Source organism: Haliotis asinina, chromosome 6, assembly GCF_037392515.1.
Source record: "Haliotis asinina isolate JCU_RB_2024 chromosome 6, JCU_Hal_asi_v2, whole genome shotgun sequence".
Taxonomy (NCBI): Eukaryota; Metazoa; Mollusca; class Gastropoda; order Lepetellida; family Haliotidae; genus Haliotis; species Haliotis asinina.
This window is the reverse complement of record NC_090285.1, coordinates 46458736-46481230: the sequence shown is the minus strand read 5'-3', so window position 1 is coordinate 46481230 and position 22495 is coordinate 46458736. Positions and strand designations below refer to the sequence as shown.

General features: G+C 40.5%; 2 protein-coding genes across 2 annotated transcripts; both read left to right on the top strand.

The window, feature by feature from the left end:
- Positions 1–2584: 2584 nt before the first annotated feature.
- LOC137287913 (uncharacterized) lies at positions 2585–13958 on the top strand. Its single transcript, XM_067820288.1, has 13 exons — positions 2585–2645; positions 5056–5196; positions 5794–6022; positions 6323–6417; positions 6741–6847; positions 7257–7445; positions 7834–7981; positions 8652–8794; positions 9164–9464; positions 10644–10845; positions 11110–11576; positions 13352–13587; positions 13929–13958. The coding sequence occupies exons 1-13, from the start codon at positions 2585–2587 to the stop codon at positions 13956–13958; spliced, it is 2349 nt and encodes a 782-aa protein (XP_067676389.1).
- Positions 13959–15201: 1243 nt separating this feature from the next.
- On the top strand, positions 15202–22095 carry LOC137287648 (uncharacterized). The gene is made up of 4 exons (XM_067820030.1): positions 15202–15646; positions 17670–17763; positions 20255–20389; positions 21650–22095. The coding sequence occupies exons 1-4, from the start codon at positions 15344–15346 to the stop codon at positions 21910–21912; spliced, it is 795 nt and encodes a 264-aa protein (XP_067676131.1). The 5' UTR covers positions 15202–15343; the 3' UTR covers positions 21913–22095.
- Positions 22096–22495: the final 400 nt, after the last annotated feature.

Below are 22495 nucleotides of genomic sequence, written 5' to 3'. Positions count from 1 at the left end.
ATCTGAACGATTATGTTCGTAATGACAAGTCGGTAGATTATGCAGGGTTTTTCTGACCGTTGTACGCATATGTGGTAGTGGAAGTTTTGACCACAATGAACAGTATGGTCGGTTTTCAGTATATATTCCATCACGTGTTAACGACAGCTGAGGTCAAAACCTGAGACACAATATATTGGATGAGGGTGAGGATTTATTAAGTCTCTGTCTTTAGAAAATACAAGAAATATTACTTGCTATTTTTTCAGCAGTTTCAGTTCATTTCTTAAAACAAGTAGTCTCGATTATCCGATGAAACGTTTCACTGGCACAGAAGACAAAATGGCGGTAAAAGTATGTGAATTGAGTTCTGAAAGTTAGTGATGAAAATGAAGAAAAAACGAGAAGAATTCCCTGGACAAACGGTGGATTTTGTTGCTCATGCAGTTTGTATACACAAGTATATTTTAGTTGTTCTCTGCAGTGCTCCTATCATGTGACGGCAGCATTCACATGGCAATCACGTGACAGGCCTTGAAAATCGTGTCACATGATAGCTCTTTAAAGATTTTGTTAAAACAAAACACCATTTGTCAATTTTGAATTACGTCTTCCGTTTACAGATATGAAGTTTGTACTGCTTGTATGTTGAAAACATATATTTAGGAAATGTAACCGTTTTAAAGTTACGATTTTGTTGCTTAATCAAGAAAAAAATGTTAAAAGCACTTTTAGGGGAGGAACTATTCTAATGAGAGCGAAATACAACATAGCGTTGAAAAAACCCCAATGCAAATGAATATAAAATGAAACTATTATGTTCGCGAAAAGGCTATATATTTTACAGTCAAAATATACTTCCATGAGGAAGTTTTACATTTTGTGAAGGCACATTCCATACTATTTTATTTCGTGTGTAGAGCAAGGCAATTGTTTTGAAGATATTATTGAAGCTGGATTATGACAAATCAAATTTTGGTAGTTCTTCCAAGCTGTAGGATTTCTTCGACTGAGTACCCTGATATAAGTCTGTGTTTGACTGTTCCAACCGTGATGGTGTACAGACAGCTTTTATGACGCATTTCTGACTTTGGCATTAAAACACTCTGATATACTGCAAAATGACGTTCTTTGTCTAAAATAACAGGCGCACTGAAGGGCTTGCCTCGGAGGCTTGGTGTTTTCATAGGTTGTGCATGCATGCAGCGTGACTGCGACACGTGGGGCATGCTTTTGACATGGGTGTACCACAAGGAGCGCGGCTCACACCACTGTTAATCAGTTTCCTTTCGGTGCTGTTGCAAAGCATTTGCTGTCTTCAAGCGTGCGTCACACGTGGTTCAGTTGGACTTTCAACCATCTATTAGTCATTCATTGATACACATTATTTATCTCCAATGAGGTTTTATATTTGTTTTATCGTAATGTGATGACCACGCTATTATCTCAATGACAAATTGATAGTTGAATAGTAACTGTCACCCTGTAGAAAAGTTTTTAAAAATGATATATTCAACTTCGAATTTAAAAATACTTTGTTGACTCGATCGGGTCCTTAGTTCTTTAGCTTTCCCCCATTCTACGTCTAAAGGAGTGTGCTTACTTCATAAGTAAACTCACGCAAAGAGATATATAATATGGCGACCTCCGTTCACTAGATTTGTTACATATTAATTTTATGCCTTCTCACAACTCACAACTCACAACTTGATGTATATTCACTATAACAGGAACAAATAACTGGGTTATTTTAGACCCTTGTAAATTTCTGAGTGAGTGAGTGAGCGAGTGAGTTAATATCACATCGGCAATATTGCTGCCCTATCGTGACTGTAAATTTCTGAATATAATGGGGTTGTAGGTGAACTTTTTAAAACAAAAACTAATAACCTTAATGCAGGCGTTTAATAATATATTTAGATAAATTCTATTCTTTAAAATGAGTGATGTTGACCAAGTTGGTTGTAATCTCAGTTGCAGTTGTAGAAATTGCATGACCCGTGCAAAATGCACAATAAAGAATATTTTCTCTTTTCAACATTAGGTTTTCACATACACATTAATTGTTTTTGCAATTATTTTTACAAGAATATAAGAACGATATCTATTTGGGTATATTCATTGACTAATTTTGAACTTTCTTTCTCGGACGTCCGCTAAACGCGCACTTGTAGCCGTAGTATGCTTGTCCTTCCAAACAAGCTTCCGCAAACATACCCCCACCACCACCCATCACCACCTCCTCCCTTTCCTCCTGGCCTGCTTCACCACGCGTGTAACACTAGACACCCACGGCCGTCCACCGAGCTGAATGACCAATCACCAGCTCGGTTAGCAATTCGAGGTATCAAACGCATCACTCATGGCTCATGTTGATAATGAACCTTCGTTCACATATGTTCAGTCAGCCTGTTCACTCATGGTATAATTTCATGCACTTATAAGCCCTCACCCGGTGTCCTGTCAAATCAGTATCCATGACATTGCTGTCAGAGTAACATACCTACTCAGCATTTTAGGCATCCAGCAAAGTTCTCCTTTAAGGAGTGACTTTTTCTTTACAGTTAAGTACAGTTATTTTCAAGGCCAGTTTCCCTGCATTGCTATGCGCCTGTCTTTGTTCCTTGAAGCACTGTTCATCCTTGGGCTGTTGGCCACCTGGGAAGGTAAGGAATCATGAAACATTTAACTTTCTGTTGTGGGTTCATTTGTCCTCAGCGCACCCAATAATCTTATTGTGTACGCACCCAGTGATGTTATGCAGCTTTGACCACGACACCATGTAAGATTGCATGTAGCTGTATGGCGGTTGCAGATATCTGTTGCATGAACTGAAACAAATATACGATGCTCACTGCAAACAATGATATCTCCCTTTGTTATTAATTCATCATTATGACAAAATGTTCACCAGGCTGTGTAACAATATCTACACATGGGCCGGATTAGGTTCCAGCTGTGTCTAATGCAAGTAATTTTATGGTGATTTGAAAATGTCTGTAGAACAGATTTCTTTATTCTATTACAAATAATACAACTTTCTCATACATTACGCTTATTATCAGGACACAGTGTCGACATGACTCTAGTCATACAAATCCACGTGGAGGGTCCTGGCCGATGGGGTCACTTGAGGTCCGGTTATGTTGTAAGAAGCCTACGTAATTTGCAAAGTAGAACGATTACCTCTCCGACATTGGCAACCCATTGTATATCAGAATGAGTCAATGTGTAGTATTTAAACAGACGTTTTGTGTCTAGCGCATCAGGCAGAACAGACATTAGCTGTGTTGCAATAAATGTCAGTAATAGCACATCTAGCTAACAACACTAAGAAACGCCTTCATTAAGTTTGGTGCGTTGTCCACGTCGTTGTGCACGTTCATTAGCGTTGTGCACGGTGAGATGTTGCACATTTGTTAGACTAAGGCTTAGTCTAGGAATGCATGAATTTTGATAAATAAAACTGATTCTTCTTAAATTGAAAACGAGCTCCAGAAAGATAGCGGATTCAGGGGGCTATGATTGCTTTATTTATCGATATCGCATTGCTGAAAGGAATTAGCGAAAGAGGAAATAATGTGGTTCAGGGACTGTAAGACAGACTACATACCTGTCTCTCTGTGTGTTTGTGCGCGCGTGCGCGCGTACTTGTCGGAATTGTACAGTGCAAGCTACTATACCTCACTTTAACGTTTATACGCCGTTCAAATATATTATACTCACTCCGAAATGAGAATTTGCTATTGCTGTAATGTCAACTATATTTATCGAATTTGTCTACAATTTATCACTTTTATATTCTGTTCAAATGGCATTTTCCTATGTCCATTCTCTAACTTTAAGACAGATGTATGTTTGCCCCATTCCTGCCTGACAACTCAAAAACAATTCTTTACCACAATGACACCTTATCTCATGTCAGTGTTACTTACTTTCTTGCAAAGAACCATTCTAGCAACGACGTTTAACGCCATTCAAACACAATATACTCACTCCGACTCCCAATTTTCTACAAACTTTGAGATCTTAGTAAACTCGTCTATTTTTATCGAATTTGTGTGTATATTTTACTCTAATCAAATTGTCTTTCTCTATGTTCTTCAAATCCATATTGATATAATTGTAGAAAATATCCTTTTCACTGAAAGATGTTTTCTAAGGTAACATTGTTAACCCATTTACTGAAAATATTTCGTTTAAAAACTGTTGGTGTAATATCTTGTTGCAGTCAAGTGGTTTCGCAACAAAATAATGTTTAAATGTCTCAATAAAGAAAAACCCAACTACAATAATTCGTTTAAAAATATTCGTGTAATATCTTGTTGCAGTCAAGTGATTTCGCTGCAAAATAATGTTAAAATATCTTAATAAAGAAAAAACAACTAATTTAAGAGTAATCGTCAGGATTTCGCAAACACCAAAGCAATATTAAATTCATCACAGAGAGAGAGAGAGAGAGAGAGAGAGAGACACACACACCCTCTCTCTCTCTCACACACACACGCACACACACACACACACACACACACATATATATATATACTTCAAGTTATAGCAACCTGTCCACGAGTGTAAACTATCAATCCAGGCCTCATACTGGGGCCTTATCACCTCTTAAGTGGTATAACCAGATTTGATATCATGTTTATATAAATACTTATCTAACAGTTATCTGATAATTTACTCGTGGCACAGCTCAACGGTCACGTTTTGGCTCTGCACATGACCAGCGGTTAACATGTTATTTTGTGGTTTTTGAGAATGTTTGTGTTAGATATAAACGAAACACGTGAAAGGTGTGTAACTGCTAACCGGATCCGGTGTTTACTCTTTACATTTATTTACCCAGTTACATTTATTTACTCAGCCAGTTCTTCCTTACGCTCATCTTAAGCGTTGCGCGAATTAAGGCTTTTCGATTGATTCCGGGTTAGATGACTGCAACACTCATGAGTCATGAGGCACCTTTAATCTTTTGATTCTGTCGATTTTAAAATTGACATTTGCAACAAAATCACAACCCTTTGTTTGTCCTTCAAAGTTCTCTAGTGTAATTTCTTCTTTATATTCCAGCTTACGCCACCGACTGCCCAGGGAGTTTGATACCGGCCGGCCTGACCTTTGGCGTTAATGACGTCAGTGAAGGACAAGCCATATTCTGGTTGAACGTTGGTCGAGCCCGCTTCGGGTACAAGCCAAAACATAATTATAAATGTAAGCATAGCATACACACAATATTTGTCAATGCTACGAACGTCCAAACAAGTTATCCATAGAAATTTTATTTGAATAGATACTTTGACGTCAGTTCTTGTCGAACGAATTCAAACGTGTCGGTGAGTCATAATAGCTGAGTATTAGCGAGGTCGGCCATGAATAGTGTTTTCATTCGAATCAGTGACAGTACCAAACAGGTACATCATCGAGGAATGCCCGGACGATTTTTTTGTAAGACGGTCATGTTAGTTGCAAAGTATTTATTCGAATGACGCGACGCTACTTGAAGCCATCCATTATATCACTTTAAAAGTTTCTGATTAATGTAGGGCGGAGGGGTAGCCTAGTGGATGAAGCGTTCCCTCGTTACGCCGAAGACCCGGGTTCAATTCCCTGGGTGTAAAGCCCATTTCTGTTGTTTCCCGATGTGATTACCCATACAATTACATCCTCACCTTAACCTTTTAATAACTTTTCTCGTGTTGTAACTCTATGGAGGAATGAAGAATATAAAAAAATATATTTAAATACTGGTAGCAGCGACAAAGAACTAAACTTGTTTATTGATGAAAACATTGAACCATTGTGATTCAGTGGACATCACGAGTCAGGACCCCGACTATCCATTCAGCGAAGCTATCTTGTCCCTTGAGGAGGAGAACCCCTCCCGTGGATGTGGAACTGGCTACTTCAAGTTCGATAGTACACACCTGTACCGATACAAAGACTGCCAAAATGTCCTGCTCACCAGCAAGAAAGAACCCATGACGGAGCTGCCTCCTGTTACGTGGCACGCGCCAGAGTGCGGATGTGTTCTTATTAAGTAAGAATAATAGAATTGCGTCACAACAGAATCCGATGATCTTGGGTTCAAACCCTGGTTTGCCACGAATATGTTTCTAAGTTTGCCAGCGATAGACCCATGATTGTGGTTTTTTTTAAATCGTAACCTTACACCTGTAAACTTTAGACCTGCTGTATAAACTGTATAAACAACTAGTATGAGCTATGAAAATGATGACGTATAATGTTTCTCCGCATGAGAAAGTAAACGTATTTTCAGATTGATTGGACTTTCAAGAATTAAGATCACTTTTCTACATATCGCTTCCTCTGTTTTTAGCGCAACAGTTATTAGCAACGGTTCGACTTTCTATATGGATCACACACCTTCTGGCTTCCTCTCAAAGCGACTTTGCCCAAGACAGAATCGACGTGGTAGGTCACAGAAGGGACAAAACCCTCAATCACCCTGAGGAAGTATCTGATAAAAGCTAATTTCAATTCTTCATCATTATCGTAAAGTAACACTGCACTTCGCAGGTCCACAAAGGGTGCATTAAAGGTTATGTATCTTCCAAAGCTGTTTCCAGTCAAGTGTGACTGTTTTCATCACTCATTACAATGCCACCTATTGCCTCCGTTAGAGTAAGGGATTTCTCATCAAGAGAGTCAAGTTAACGTACTTGTTGTCGGTTATGTCATTGTTTCTAATCCTGTTTATTTTTTAAGCAAATCACGTGGATCTGTTTGTGTTTTAGCTTTCAGAACCAAACATACGAGACCAGTAAAGACGATCGCGACGACTACAACGACTGCAACTACTACCACACCAACACCAACACCAACACCAACACAGCAGAAAAAAGTAAGCTTACAACTACGCCCGGGGATTCCAGTGAACGACAAGGAACCTTCCACAAAGCCATTGCACTACGATCTGATGAACTTCTTTATTCATCAGTTTCGGAGGGGCAGTCTACTGGTTTAAGCGTTCGCTCGTCACACTGAAGACCTGGGTTCGATTTCCCACATGGATACATGCAACGTGTGAAGCCCATTTCTGGTGTCCATGCAGTGGCATTGCTGTAATACTGATTTTAGCAATATCTATCAATACATTTTTTAGCCACACGTTTGTATCTATCCATGGTACTGCTGTTGCCTTTAAACAAAATATGACATGTTAGTCTTACAGTACATTTTGACGTACAAAAATCATCTAAAGCAACTGTACATGACACAAGCATTCTTAGCATTGTTATTATCCTCTACAGTTAAGCCGTGCAGAGAGAATGGACTTATTGTGTCAGATCTCGCTCCATTTCAACGGCGCTGAGTTGTTAGCCAGAGAAGTTTTTCTACGGAGAAGGCAGATAACGGCACTCAACCTCACCAGTTTAACTCGGACCGAACTAGCTCTTGACCAGCGGAAACTGGATATCCACGAATGTTGCAAGATCGTGGTAAGACGACTGATGATCAAACGAGAACAGTGATAATTTTCACATTCAAATAATATTATTAATTGTATTTAGCATTTTGTAATTAAGTCGACACGAGATGCAAGTAAATCATCACCCAACTAAAAATATTTGTGGGAATATTTGTTTGTTGTTTAACGCAACACTAGGCAATATTCTATCTATATGGCGGCGGTCTGTAAGTAATCTGGGCCAGGCAATCCAGGCATAGGCATGAAATACAATGACATGTGTCAACCAAGTCAGCAAGCCTGACCACCCGATCCCGTTAGTCGCATTGGGTTCTTGAAGACCAATCTAACCCGGCTGTTCACCTGTCGTGAGCGTCCCTTTGTCTCACTTCAACATGGAGGAATGTTTGGTCTTTCAGAGCACGACGAAGAAGACGCGGTGTTTTGACAACATGCGACGTCGTCGAATTGACCGTTTCTGCAGAAATGGACACCCCGACGTTCCCTTTACCACCAAACGGGATGTCTTCATGAGAGAAAAAGAAGAAAGGTGTTGTTGGAGACTGGGTATGTTGACGTTCTTTATTCTCATAACATTATCCCATGTAGCTAAAGACCCGTGAAGGTCCCGGGATAGAATAGGCCTTCAGCAACAAATGCTTGCCATAAAAGGCGAGTATGCTTGTCGTAAGAGGCGACTAACGGGATCGGGTGGTCAGGCTCGCTCACTTGGTTGACGCATGTCATCGGTTCCCAATTGCGCAGACTGATGCTCACGTTGTTGATCACTGGATTATCTGGTCCAGACTCGATTATTTGCAGACATATAGCTGGAATGTTACTGAGTGCGGCGTAAAACTAAACTCACTCACTCACTCACTCTGTAGCAAAATATCTGATGTCGAAATTAGTCCTTGGATTTTATGTGGAATTTGTGAGTGGTAATCACTATTTAATAAACAGTCACTAATAGACTGAACAATCCACCCGTTTTAATACTTAATGAATAAACGAATACAAATTAGTTTACGTCGCATGAGCAACCTTGGCGGCAGTCTGTAAATAACCAAGTCTGTGATCAACACAATGCGTCTACGCATTTGGGACACGATGACGTGTCAAAGACTACCCCGTTAGTCGCCACTTACGACAGGTACTGGTTGCAGAAGAGCAATTCTAACCTTATTAACCACCCTTAATACTGAATATATACTCAATATCGTATTTACATCTACAGGTGAATCTCGATACCACTGTTTTGGGCACAACTCAATTTTCAAGTCAGTCAGTGGACAAAACTTCGTGGACTACTCCCTAGATGAAATGGATCCAGTCAACGACATCGGGGACTACCCGTCTGAAATACAAGAAGTAGAAATGGTAATTATACATGCCTCATGAAAACGATGTTTTGTGAGTGAGTAAGTGAATGAGTGAGTTTAGTTTTACACCGCCTTTAGCAATATACACGCAATACCAAGGCGGGGGAAAAAGAAAATGGGTTTCACACATTGTGCCCATGTGGTTAATCGAACCCGGGTCTTCGGCGCGACGGGCGAACGCTTTAACCACTACGCTACCCCACCGCCCCGACGTTTTATGAATCTGTTTTGGGTGCGGTTGGGTAGACCCATGGTTAATGATTGGTCGTGAAATTGATTCTGTATTCAGCAGCTATTTACTTATTAAAATTTAAAGGATTTTGTCGCTTCATTTGCCTCCACTTTGCACATTTTACTCAACCCACAGCAACACAACACCGACTACTTCGTGGATGATAAAACGGAAGAAGTTGTAGTTACGGGGCGTGAAACTGTGTCCTACAGGATGTCAACCGGGCCGTCATCGTCTTCAACAACGTCTACAACAACGGCTACTCCAACAGCTAAGCCACATGTTGAAAAACCTACAGAGCCTCAAGTCACCAGGGAGTCTCAACCGGCGAAGTCATCAATATACAGCAGCGTCTTGGACGACGTTCCACGCAGGCACACTGTCGACGTTAAACCCTCGGTTACTGTGATATCGGTTGTGGACGCCGAACTGCATGGTAAATATCAAAGGTTAAGAGTGAGTGAATGAGTCTGGCTTAATGCTGCTTTCATCAATATTCCAGCTATATCACGGAGGGCCATCAACGTAAGAGTGAGTGAGTTTGTTTTTACGCCGCTTTTAGCAACATTGCCGCTATATCACGACGGAGGACTGTGAACGTAACAGTTAGTGAGTGAGTTTGGGTTTAAGCCACCTTTTGCAATATTCCAGCAATATTACGGCGGGGAACAACAGACATGGGTTTCACACCAGACATGTAATCGAATCCGGGTCCTCGGCGTAACGAGCGATCGCTTTAACCACTAGGCTACCCCATCGCCAAGTCAGCGCAAGAGAATAACCAGTCTGGAGCACACTTGGTGTAAAGGGCAAAGTAGCAATACTTGAATGAACGACTGAAAATAAGCACTAGCATCTGGTATTTGCAAAACTTGTTTTTACCAAAGATGTTCATAACCGGATTATAAATAAATAAATAAATAAATAAATAAATAAATAAATAAATACAAAGAAAATAGAACTATCGACGTCATTTGTGAACGTTTCCTTTGGAGAAAAATGTCTTGGAAACACTGCTTGCACGCAGTTCCGGCTCGATAACTCATACAATGGTTTGAGAGTAATAAACATAAGTCATTTATAACACACGAGATTCCACCCCCCACCCCCACCCTAAGTTAATGCTCTTGGGCATATTTATCGTTGTGAAAGAAGTCATTACAGTTTCATTGGCGGCCATGTTGAATATATTGTTAACTCCCTGGGATCATGGAACAGTTCTGTGAGTTCGAGAGCTTTAATGTATGAAAGACGTCAGCATAACATCAATATCTTAAGAGTCTTTCCTTCCATCACATGACAGGTGCAATCCAGTTCAGACACAGTAGGTTAGAATTTAATATCACAATCGCCATTGTCGCAATAGGGGGGCGGTGGGTAGCTCAGTCGTTAATGCGTCCTCTCGTCAAGCCAAAAACCGGGTTCGATTCCCCACATGGATACAATGTGTAAAGCCCATTTCTAGTGTCTCCCGCCGCAATATTGCTGGAATATTTTCTGGAATATTGCGTAAAAGAAAACGTAGTCACTTATAGTCACAATATCTCAGCATATGTTACTCAAACTTATGTCACTGATTTTTGACAAACATAATTATTCTGACCCATTGTTTCAGCTTTAAGAAAACGCAAGCAAAAACTGGACCTGAAGCTTGCCTGTTGTAGTCAAGGAAAAGATGCCGGCCAAGTCTTTGAAGTTGAGGCGGGACTATATAACCATTGTCGCCATCAGTGGAAGAAGTACAGGAAAAGTCTGAAGTCCGGGAAAAACTTGTGCATGAACAAGTTCATGGAATGCTGTGTTGACGAGGCTGGGATGTAAGTGTATTCAAAGAACATATATTGCGTTATAACAACTGTAATTTAAACACAAAGCTACGGATCGAACAACAAATGCTGATCAATGTAAATGGCAGTTTCTGGGCAGAAAATAGAAAGGTAACCAGCGGCAATTGTAACAGTGTATGACCAAAAATACATGTACGGAGAATCTTGGTATTAATTTTGTGTTGTAAACAACCGATGTTGGAAGTTTTTTTTTACTTCTTAATATATCTGAATCAAACTATTCTCTTATTTCAGACACAAAAACCATGACGTCACTATTACTAAAACTTTCTATTTTGAAATTCGTACTCCTTCAAATCCTGAAGGCTATACAACTGATATTAGACACTCGCGAATTGTTGAAACTGATGTTTGGAAATCCATGCAGGAGTTAAGTCAGAAAGTGAAAAAATACAAACTGCATGAAATGTTACATTTAAAAAATGAATCAAGTCAAAGTTTTCCAATTTTGATTTCTACCAATATTTCCCAAGTGTCGGAAAGGCAGAATCACTCAGAACGAAAGAATAGCTTGACAAAAACTAATGTACGAAATGTCTCAGAAATTGATGTAGATGTATATAAAACTAGTGAAACCAACAATATCCCGACGTTTAGTCGTGAAACCAATGTCATCTCCTCACTCCCTCGTGACACGATGGTCAAACATGACGGCACATCCGGCAGGATTATCATTCCGCTTATGCTGTCTGGTAACCACGGTAACCAAGAAATGAACCACATTCTAGGTATGAAATATATTCAGTGTAAGTGTACAACTATCACTGCTGAAATATATATCACCTAAACCTTTATATAAACTTAGCATTTCAACGTAACGTCTATGCTTGTTCTATGAAGCTACACAACTGATGCGGAATTCACGTTTACGAGTAGGAATAGGGTTAGGAGCGATGGGGTAGCCTAGTGGTTAAAGAGTTCACTCGTCACGTCGAAGACCTGGGTTTGATTTCCCACATTACTAAAATGTGTCAAGGTCTGGTGCCCCGTCCTTGCCCCGACATTGTAGGAATTTTGCTAAAAGCGGTGTAAACCTACACTCACTCCTATGCGGGTCGATTCGTACACGTTCAAACGATGGTTTGTCTGTTCCGGATTCGAACTAGCGAGTCACATACCAATCTGTAACTTATAGCGACGGCAGATTGGCACGATAACATATAAAGATTTTGATCAAACAATGGCAAAAACGTTCTGAACCGTATTTCAGCTACATGCTTAGGCTTTCTTATAACTGAATCTAACAATGAAAGACATACTGAAAGATATATTATTGCATTTTATTTGCATTACTCTTATCTCTTATCTCTAACTAACCTTTGCTTATACTAACATCATTTGCGATTGGCAACTAATTCGACTATTAGTGGACGTTTCAAACTTTGCTTCCATCAACGCAATACCTTTGTTTATGAAATAAAGAACGCTTGATACACGAGAGAGGAAAAAGTATGTTTCTTCATTCTGTATTGCTTAGGCCAGACCTGTGAAGATCCTGGTTACAATTGATCTTCAGTCTTAAGTTACCCATGTTTGTCATAAAAGGCGACTAATGGGATCGGGTAATCAGAGTCGCTGACTTGGTTGACACGTCATCGGTTCCCATTTGTGCAGATCGATGCGCATGCTGTTGATCACTGGATTGTCTGGTCCAGGTTCGATTATTTACAGACCGCCGACATATAGCTTGATTACTGCGTGTGGCGGAAAAGTAATCTCACTCACTCACGCAGCCAATCACTCGTTGAGGCCACAAAGAAAGATTGAAATGTGTCAATGTGTAAGGCTCAGAACGTCAAAATGAAGTTCTGTTTCAATACTTATATAATAACTGCTGTCACTAACTAACAACTGCAATGTACTCTGCCTCTATCAATATATTATCATGTAATATATATTCAGTATACAGGTTTTTGTCAGGTCACACCATTTAGTTGAAAACAGTTACAATCTGCTATCACAAGATTGACCAAATGATTGAATGACTAAAACCAAATAAAAGTAAACAATTAAACTGCTGATGTCCAAAGCAAAGAGATAACATTTACTTTGTTGACACGGTTCATTTCTGAGGATGAAAACAGTTGTGTTCATGAATCACGATCAAATATTCAGAAATATTTACAGGCCTTTTTATCACTTCGAAATCTCGATTTTTGTCACACGTTCAAAACTAAATATATACTTCGACTTGATTACAGGTCCTCAACTCAAGCAGCACCAACGCAGACTTCGTCTCGCGGCCATTCGATTGCGCCAGCGACAGCGAAGACGTTACTACAAACAACAGCGAGTCAAAAAACCGTTGGAGGTAACTCACAAGGTTCGATATCACAAGGAAAGGATCTACCCTTGAGAGGGGGATCAAAAAGAACCAACCGACCAGATGAATCCACCTCTGCCATCCAATCTCCCTCCACAATACAAGTAACAACGAGCCATTCAGCCTCTCCGTCATACCCAACACCTGCTCCAGAAAGGGCTTTAGGTAGTTCATCTGTCACAACGGAGGCGCTTACCCGCAAGGTTAATGAAGATAGGACTGGTAGGTTTGACGAAAGCGATGAAGATTATGAAGACGACGCAGAATCCGAGAAGGCTGAGACAGGTGACCAAGAGGACGACACAGACATGGAAGACGATGATGATGACGAAGAGGAAAAGGAAAACGACAGACGCGACTTAGAAAACGTGAAGGGGGGGACTTCAAAGGTATCAAAGAATCTCAAAAGTAGTCATGGACATCCCCGGTCACAGAAACGGACACCTACATTACGGTCGCTGGTTAAACAAAAACGTGTTTCCAGGCATAACGTTAGGAAATCAAAAACTGATTCAGATTCTGGAACACAACCGATGAAACAAAGCTCAAGGTCAAGAAGAAACAGAAAACAAAGACGAAGGCAAAGGAGAAAGCGACCACACAATTCTCACCACAAGAAATTAGACAAATCTAATCCCTAGTATTCCATATTTGAGATCTTTTAGGGAGACAGGACGAACAACGATCCGCCTCATTTCATTCCTGTTGTGCCTTGTGTTTTTGCCATTAGCCAAACTTTCACCCAAAGGACATGAGGTAGCACAGTGGGTACAGTGTTGGCTCTCAAAGACACAACCCCCAGTTCTATTCCCATAAAGGATACACTGTTTATAGACCATTATTGGTGTCGTATTCAGTTATATCGCTGCAATAATGTTTTTAGTGAAAGTGTCTTTCACGAATGGCCATCCAACGTGTCATGTTGTCACCGTTCAACTTACTTTACACACCCTCATTCATATGGACACCTCATGAACTTCATGCTCCCATCACCACCCCTTTGTGCATTTTGAAAGACATTAGCGATCTCCTTATCAGTATTTGGAAGCCTGTGATTCCAAATTGCTGTTTCACTGCTTGAATTTCCAAGTATATATCTTCACACATTGTGAAAATGAACTGAAGTGAATGTTTCCTGTGTTATGAACGAGCGTTGTGTATATATATCGAGAATGTTTTTGATAAAACACTGTTTTGATATTTATTTTTTCAATAAAACTATTTGAGCTTCCATTTGTCTGAGGCATATTGATATACATTCCGGTTTGATCTCCACAAAGGACAATCGCCGGAATATGAAAGACAAATTGTCGTATGTACATATAGGAATCAATAGTTACAGAATGGTGTTTAATGGTATTTCACCATATCGCATCTTCTATTTTACTCCAACGTATACATGTAGATTAAGCGCTGGTTTTATCATACAGAACTATTTTGTTTCCTGCTTAACAGCACACTAGGCATTAATCCTGCTACATGACAACGGGCTGTAAATACTCGATTTTGGATCAGACAATCCCTGGATAGTTCCTGATCTTCGATCTGTGTTTGTGAGATCACTATGAAGTCCCCAAATGCATTTCCCGACCCATTTAATCGATTTTACAGGATATCTTTTATTTAAATATTAAGTCTCCAACTCTGGGGTTGAATGACCTAATGATCATGTTTACTATACATTTAAGTGCATTACTCTTTTGAAAATCTGACACTTGACAAAATCAGACACAGTGGTTTTTTGTTTTTTTAATTGTTTGAAAATATCACTTCTTTGAGGTATATAGAAATACAGGTATATAGCTACATATAATATCGTGGCAGTTTCTATAGAGAGTATGTGTTAACAGAAATATGGTTAGCTTAAGTGAATACAAGGATCGCAAGAGAGATCAATCAAGCAATTATCAGTCATGATCGATTTAACGGCGGGTGAGGCAAACGCTGGCTGAAGCGTTGAGGTGGATGGGCTTTAACGACAACCCGAGACTATAAGCAGACAACATTGTTCGGAGATAACGTTGTGTGTGTGAACGTTTATGCAAGGACGCATGTTTTCTGTAGCTCTCAGGGTTAACTATGCTTAACTGGACATGTACTGTCTAGAGCAGGTGAAAACGCTGTTGTACAGACGTTCTTTTAGAAATGCCCACCTTCATCACAAAGGGCACCTTACTGTTCGTACTTCTTGTGTACTTCGGTAGTGATGCAGAGGTGGAGACAGACGTTTACGTAGCTGCCATGAACAAATGTAGACAGTTGGACATTAAGAGAAGTAGTTCTCTATACCCCGAGGACGTTGTTAAAACGACGAAGACGTCAAATTACTTTTCCTGTTGCGCTTTGTGCTCCTATCAGGAGGGATGTAACCACTTCCTATGGGAGGCCTCCGAACGAACATGCTGTCTCCTCAGTAACAACACAGGCCGTGATGTGATAAAATGTTCGGTAAGATTATGTTGATTTCAAATGTTGTGACGTTCTGTATATTTCCTGTTAATGATATCCTGAATAATTTGAATAAAGAGTAGAGTCAACAAAAAATCCTTAAGTCATTGTCTAAAGACTTTATTATTTGGTTCTAGCTGTTGTTATGTCACAAAAAGAACTTTTTTGTTCTGGATACTCAGTTGCAGTGAATTGAATATTACCATCTTTGTTGTGAATGCAACAATCACCGCAATCACCAATATATTGTTTTGTACTAACATTCTATTTTGTATTGTTTGTAGCGTTTTATTTTTTTCCCAGTATAATATATGTTTTATCACAATGTATCTATCTGTCAATCATTTGTCTATTCAGCATGTGTGGCCTCCAGCCCATATACAGATGCTACAGTAGCAGGCTGAACTCTGTATGTTACAAACCTGGATGTCTCAAACATGATGTTGTAGCTTAATGATAACGGTTGTGTTTATAAATTTATATCATAGGATGTGCAGGCAAACGGTATCGTTAGAAATCCTTCACTGGGCATCATAACATGTTCAATTATGGCTAACTTACACACTTTACACAGTTGTGGTGCTCTAGTATATTATGATATCATCCGTATACAGATGATATAACCAGCAGATTGAGATTTGCATTTTACAGCATTTGACATCTCAGACGTACTGCATAGTGAACATAAAGGTGCAGCTTTATAATAACGTTTGTATCACTAGATGTCATTAAGGTAATAAAACTAGATTTGATATTATAGGATGTGCAGACAAACAGTAGGTATTTAGATATTAAGCTTTCATAAGCTGGACAAATCATAAGAAATGGAATTCATCTTCAATCCTGGCTAAGCAACACAGTTTCAACAATCACAGTGTTTTCATTACGTTATGATATCGCCCACGTTCAACTTGTAATCTAGCCATGCCAATACGCACTTTGGTCAAGTCGCGACGATATAAGGAACAGTCACCATGTGATAAATACACTTCCGGCTGTAAGTTCATTTGAAAGAAGCATAAGAGTCATATCTGTTACTACACTGCAAACTAGAGTTCCATTCTTGAGTCAAAATATCAGTAACACGTTGCTTAAATTCTGCCAAAATATTTCAGCACTCCCAACCCCCTGAAACACCCAAACGTAATTACATAAAACTGGCCAAACCGATGAAGCCTATGTATGGCGATCGACATTATCCAGTGAATACAGCATTTCATATGCTTTAGATGATACCAATGACGAGGCACAATTCATACTAACAATGTGTGAAACTAACAATCACTATGGTGTTGACTGCAGGGAATTTGTAAATCAACCCTCTGCAACACATGTATGTATGCTGAAGATATTCTGAAAAGGTCGAACTGGCCAAATATTTCGAACTTGCTTTGGTATGCTTAAGGTCGATGTCTAGAAAATGTTCATCACTTTCCTGGCTGAAGAATATGATTTTGATGCTGCTGCTGCTACTGCTGAAAACTGAACCTGCTAAAGAAAGAGTGCGTGAGTGAGTGTAGTGACCCACGACAAGCATGGGTCACTGAAGATCAATTATAACCCGGACCTTCACGGTTGGACGAAAAAGAAGAACATTCCTCAATTAGAAATTTATACTGACCAAAAATGAGTTCAGGCAAATTTATCGACAAAATCAGGATAGATCTTTCAAGACAGATATAAGACTTGTTCCCCTTTCTCTGACTGTGATGTTAGAACGTATTTTGCATTTTAAAAGGTGACATCTTTTAAGTGATACTCTGTATTATGTTTTTGATTATTGCAGAGCTGAAATCGCAAACGGTGTTAACCAAAATGTCCACGGACAATTTTTGTTATCTTATCTTACCAATGTATTTTAAACATATTGAGGTTCGCGCAAGGGAGATAAATGGGCATACCATCCACACTGCTATTTTGTTTCATGTATGGTTCGTTGTATCGATAATGTGGCTTCAGTGATCACGTTCATTGTCTGATGCACACTGATTCCCAACGCTGAGTCCGGTATCCTTTGTTTCAGTATCCCAATCACTTTGGATGCCTCAAGAGTCCATGTGGGTATCAGGAGGTTTACATCCCAGTAGAGGCTGGGCGGGCCTACTTGTGTCTCAAAGGTAACTTACTGATAATATTTAAATAATATTGATTCAGTAATTGCCACAGACGGACCGTTCACCGCTGTAAAGGGTCGACATTTATTGATGTGCCAACATCTGCATGATGAACACTCCATCTCTGGGTGTAGCCATACAAAGTCATCAGATGAAAAAACTAGGTAGCAGAGAGCTATATACACACTTCAAAACCAAAAAGAAAAATAACACATATGCGACAAAAGGAAATTATTAAACGTTGACGTATTTAAGTGTACTGACGGAGAGTAAACTTGAACACGGATGAAGGAAATACAAAACAGGGATGTGTATTGATGTCAATGGCAGCATTAATTCAGCTCACTCACTTCAAATGAAGGGTGTTCAGGTCAGTTCCTGATGACACCACACCTAGATGTTCCTTTCTCTGCAATATTTCAATATTTTAATGATAATTTAGCAACTTTTTAATTATTAGGACAAAATTTCTGCAAAAACCTCACAGAGTTGGTATGATGTTTTGGTTATGATCAGCGTTTCACTGAGTATGTTATGCTTATTAGTTTTCGAGTTACATAGCAATTCATCGGTCTGTTTTTTTAGCTAAACGGACTATACTTATAATGAGTCCTCTAGTACAACAGGCGGGTGCTCACACTTCATTTTTATGGCTGATGATGCCCATCTTGGATAATAATGCTCTAGAAAGACTTGGTCATGAGGTAGTTTAGATTAGCAACATCACACGTATGGACTGGCCTGAAAGGTCACCTGATCTTATTGCCACTGAACATATACTACCGACAAGAAATAAGGGAACTAATGAAATAATAGCGAATTTGAAACTGCTTTAAATATCCACGAAATCAATTTTAGGCGTCAAGTTCAATATCTGGTGTGTCCACCATGTTGGGCAACACATTCACGGCACCTTGATGGCATGCTGTTAATCAATTTCCGGATGGTTGCCCGTGGTATTGCCCGCCATTCCTCTTGGAGAGCTGCACCAAGCTGGGCCAGGTTGGCGGGTCCTGGGTCCCTGGCGTACACCCGTCGACCAAGAACGTCCCAGAGATGTTCAATTGGGGACAGGTGTGGGGACTTAGAGGGCCAGTCCAATGTCTGGATACCTTCTTGTCGGAGATAAGCGGAGACAATTCGGGCCCGATGTGGTCTGGCATTATCATCTTGGAATACAAAATTTCGGCCGATAACTCTAGCCAATGGAGCCACAACAGGACGCAATATTTTGTCAACGTATCGCTGATCAGTCATGGCTCCGTTAATGATGACCAAATCTCATCGTCTGTCATGTGTAATCCCACCCCACACTAACACCTCCATATCGATCATGGTCAAGAATTGCTGCTCTGGCATATCGCTCCCCGCTCCGACGCCAACAACGTTTTCTGCCATCTGTGAATCATAGGCAAAACCTTGACTCATCAGAGAACATGGTGTAAGGCCAGTGGCGCATAGCCCGTCCCTGATGCTGCCTAGCCCATGCCAATCTTTGGCGCTTATGGTGAGCTGAAAGGGTGACACCCTTAAAAGGCTGTCTTGCTGTCAGACGAGCTTGATAGAGTCGGTTTTTAACGGTTGAGGTTGAAATGCGTCTTCCAGTGAGTGTGCGGAATTCTCTATTGATGGCAGTGGCCGATTTAAACCTATCGCGTAGAACAATTAATGTAATGAGACGATCATGTCGTGGTGTCGTTGATTTTGGTCTACCACGCCCAGGTCTCGTTGCAACCCCACCCGTTTGACGGTACTTATCCCACAGGCGTGAAATTACACTTTTTGATTTACCCATCTGCCGGGCAACTTCACATAATGATGTCCCCCCTCTATCATCCTCACAATTCTCCATTTTGTTGCTTCACCGAGATACTGCCTCGGAGGCATTTCTGTCAGTAAGTGTCAATCTCTATTGCATTAGTGATTGCGACTTCTCCAGTACATTTACAGGAGTTAACTTCTGTATGCACGTGTAGCACGTGCTGGGCATGCATTGTCATTGGATGTTGCGTTTGAGAGATACGCCACGATAACGGACCCTGTCACAGTCAAAGTCATCTACATTCAATTTCTTGGTTCCCTTATTTTCTGTCGGTAGTATACTTGCGACATTAGAGGTAGTCACGTTTATGGTCTTCACATTCACCCCGTACATGTGTGTGATGTTATCACACGTGTATATCAACATTAGCTGAAACGAGTGTGTTTGACATTAAAATCTTGTAAGATCATGTAGTTGTTTATAAGAGTGAGTGAGTTTAGTTTTATGCCGCACACAGCAATATCCCAGCTATATGGTGGCGGTCTGTAAATAATCGAGCCTGGACAAGACAATCCAGTGATCAACAACATGAACATCTGGGACCCGATGACATGTGTCAACCAAGTGAGCGAGCCTGGCCACCCGATCCCGTTAGTCGCCTCTCGTCAATTGTAATTGGAACATTGTCGAGTCTAGCGTTCAGCAACAAGTAACCAAACAATCCATCTTCAGCTCGCAAAGACCTCGGCTCTCCCTGTGACTCTGTACAGGACTGTGGAGGCGGACTTCACTGGGAATGCACCGATGGCAGATGTCGCTGCCAACTAGGGTACCTACATTCCAAGTCTCATCTCCACTGTCAGAGAGGTGAGTCATCAGCAAGAACATGAATATGGTTTACACCGTTTTACTTTCCAATCACTCGGTTACGCCCCTTGGTATTGAGGAGAGTTAACTCAAACGGTAAACCGACATATTGAGAGCACATGACACGCAACAGGAGCTTTGTGTACGTGGAGATATATGGCTGCAAGAAATGTGAAAATACTTTTTGTTAGCTGTCGAACGCCGGCTATATGACAAGTAAAATAATCGAGTCTGGACCCAGCAATTGAAGAATCGATGTAGTTACCTGTCGACGTGTGAAGAAACGCAAACAAGCACGTCAGCAACTCTATCCGAAAGATCCATTTGATGGCTAATTTCAAACACTGTAGATAGTTCCGGAGCTATTTTACACGGTATAGAGGGTGGTACGGTAGTCTGATTGTTAAAGCGTTCGCTCGTCACGCCGACGGCCCGGATTCGATTCACCCTTACAGAGTGTGAAGCCCATTTCTGGTCATATCGCTGGGCTATTGGTAAAAACGGCGTAAAACTAAACTCACTCACTCCTACCCGGGTCGATTCGCACATTTAGATGATGGTTTGTTTGTATTGGATTAGATTCCATTCTTACTCGGTTTCCAAATCAAGGGAGCTATATTGGCTAAATTCCACGCTGAACAGTTTGTTCTTTACATCCAAGCCCTAATCGAAGTTAAAGAAAGCACGACATGTTCAAGTTTTTTGTCAAAACTCTTTGAGAGACAAGTAACGCTCATTGTTCCTGTATCATCACCCCTGTGAACATGTTACGTCCCCTCTGTTGACTAATTTTCAAAATACAGCATTCTCTACCACTAACGAATGACCTACTTAGTCATGGTATGGCTGAAATATTACCGATGTGACCATAAATTTTAACTCACTCGCTGTAATTATGTCCTCATAAGTCACAAAGCGGAACAACCAGAAGATCGTTTATTACAAATTTTAAACAATTATGATGTTATTCATTTATATAATGCTCAATGTCCAATCTAGCACTGCTCAAAAGCGCAGTTGACCAAGAGTCTGTTTTTAGGTTTTGTTGCGAAGATCTGTCACAATTTGTGGTCTCTACGCAGATGTTGAGAACTTGAGAGCTGGACGTAGGGAGACTGAACCAGAGCAAGATGACTCCTTTGTAGACAGCCTGAAAGTGATTTTGCTCTTAACGAGTAACCAAAGATCCACAATTACTTTACATTTTATACATTAGTGTATTTGCTTGAAAAGCTTGATTTGTTGTTGTGTTTGTTTCAGAATGTGACGTGCCCAGTAGCGAGTTCGAGGCCTACAACGACACGGGGATAGGAGGGTTCAACATGAGAAGCCTCAGCAATGTCCAGTCCTTCAACGACTGCCTTTCTGAGTGTGTCAAGCTGACGGTCGTATGTCGTCATGTTGAACACAGTTGGGCATCAGCAAAGTGTTTCCTGTCCGACATGGCCTGGTTTGATGTCCCCGAACGAAACCAACTTCTTTATGATCCAGGTTACGCACTCTATCTGAGGCAATGCGTCTGATCCGCAAACATATGACCATAACTGTGGCCGTATCAATTTGGTTTTACGTTGACGCTATTAGCTTATACACTGTTGTCACTGTTTTTACAAGGAACGGATTCTACAAGGAACGATAAATACCTTGTACAAAGCGTTTACGCGATTCTAAGCGATTAGTATTCTATAACTGTCAGCTATTACTTTCCAACGACTGATTTGTATTAAAACCATTAAAAATATATGTTGAGGCTGTTATCAATCAAAATGTTAGCCTGGTATAATTGGCATTTGTGACTTAAAATTTTCCAACATTTCTGTCGCTGAATTCTCCGAATGAGATCTTCCATACTGACCCCTCTCGGGAGGAAGTCAGCTCTTCGGTCATTGTCGCCGCTTGGAAGTGTCATGGCGGACAGCAGGACCGGTTGAGAAAGCGAGACGTTTTGGGACACTTGCATCAAGGCAGGGCGAGTAGAAGATGGGAGAGAGAAAGTGGAAGTTTATTTTGGATAGCTTTGACACACTGTCTTTCTCAGAATCGCCAGCTTGATTATAAACAGAGAGAGAGGATACAGTCTTGTGGTCAGTGAGTCCGTAATTTGAG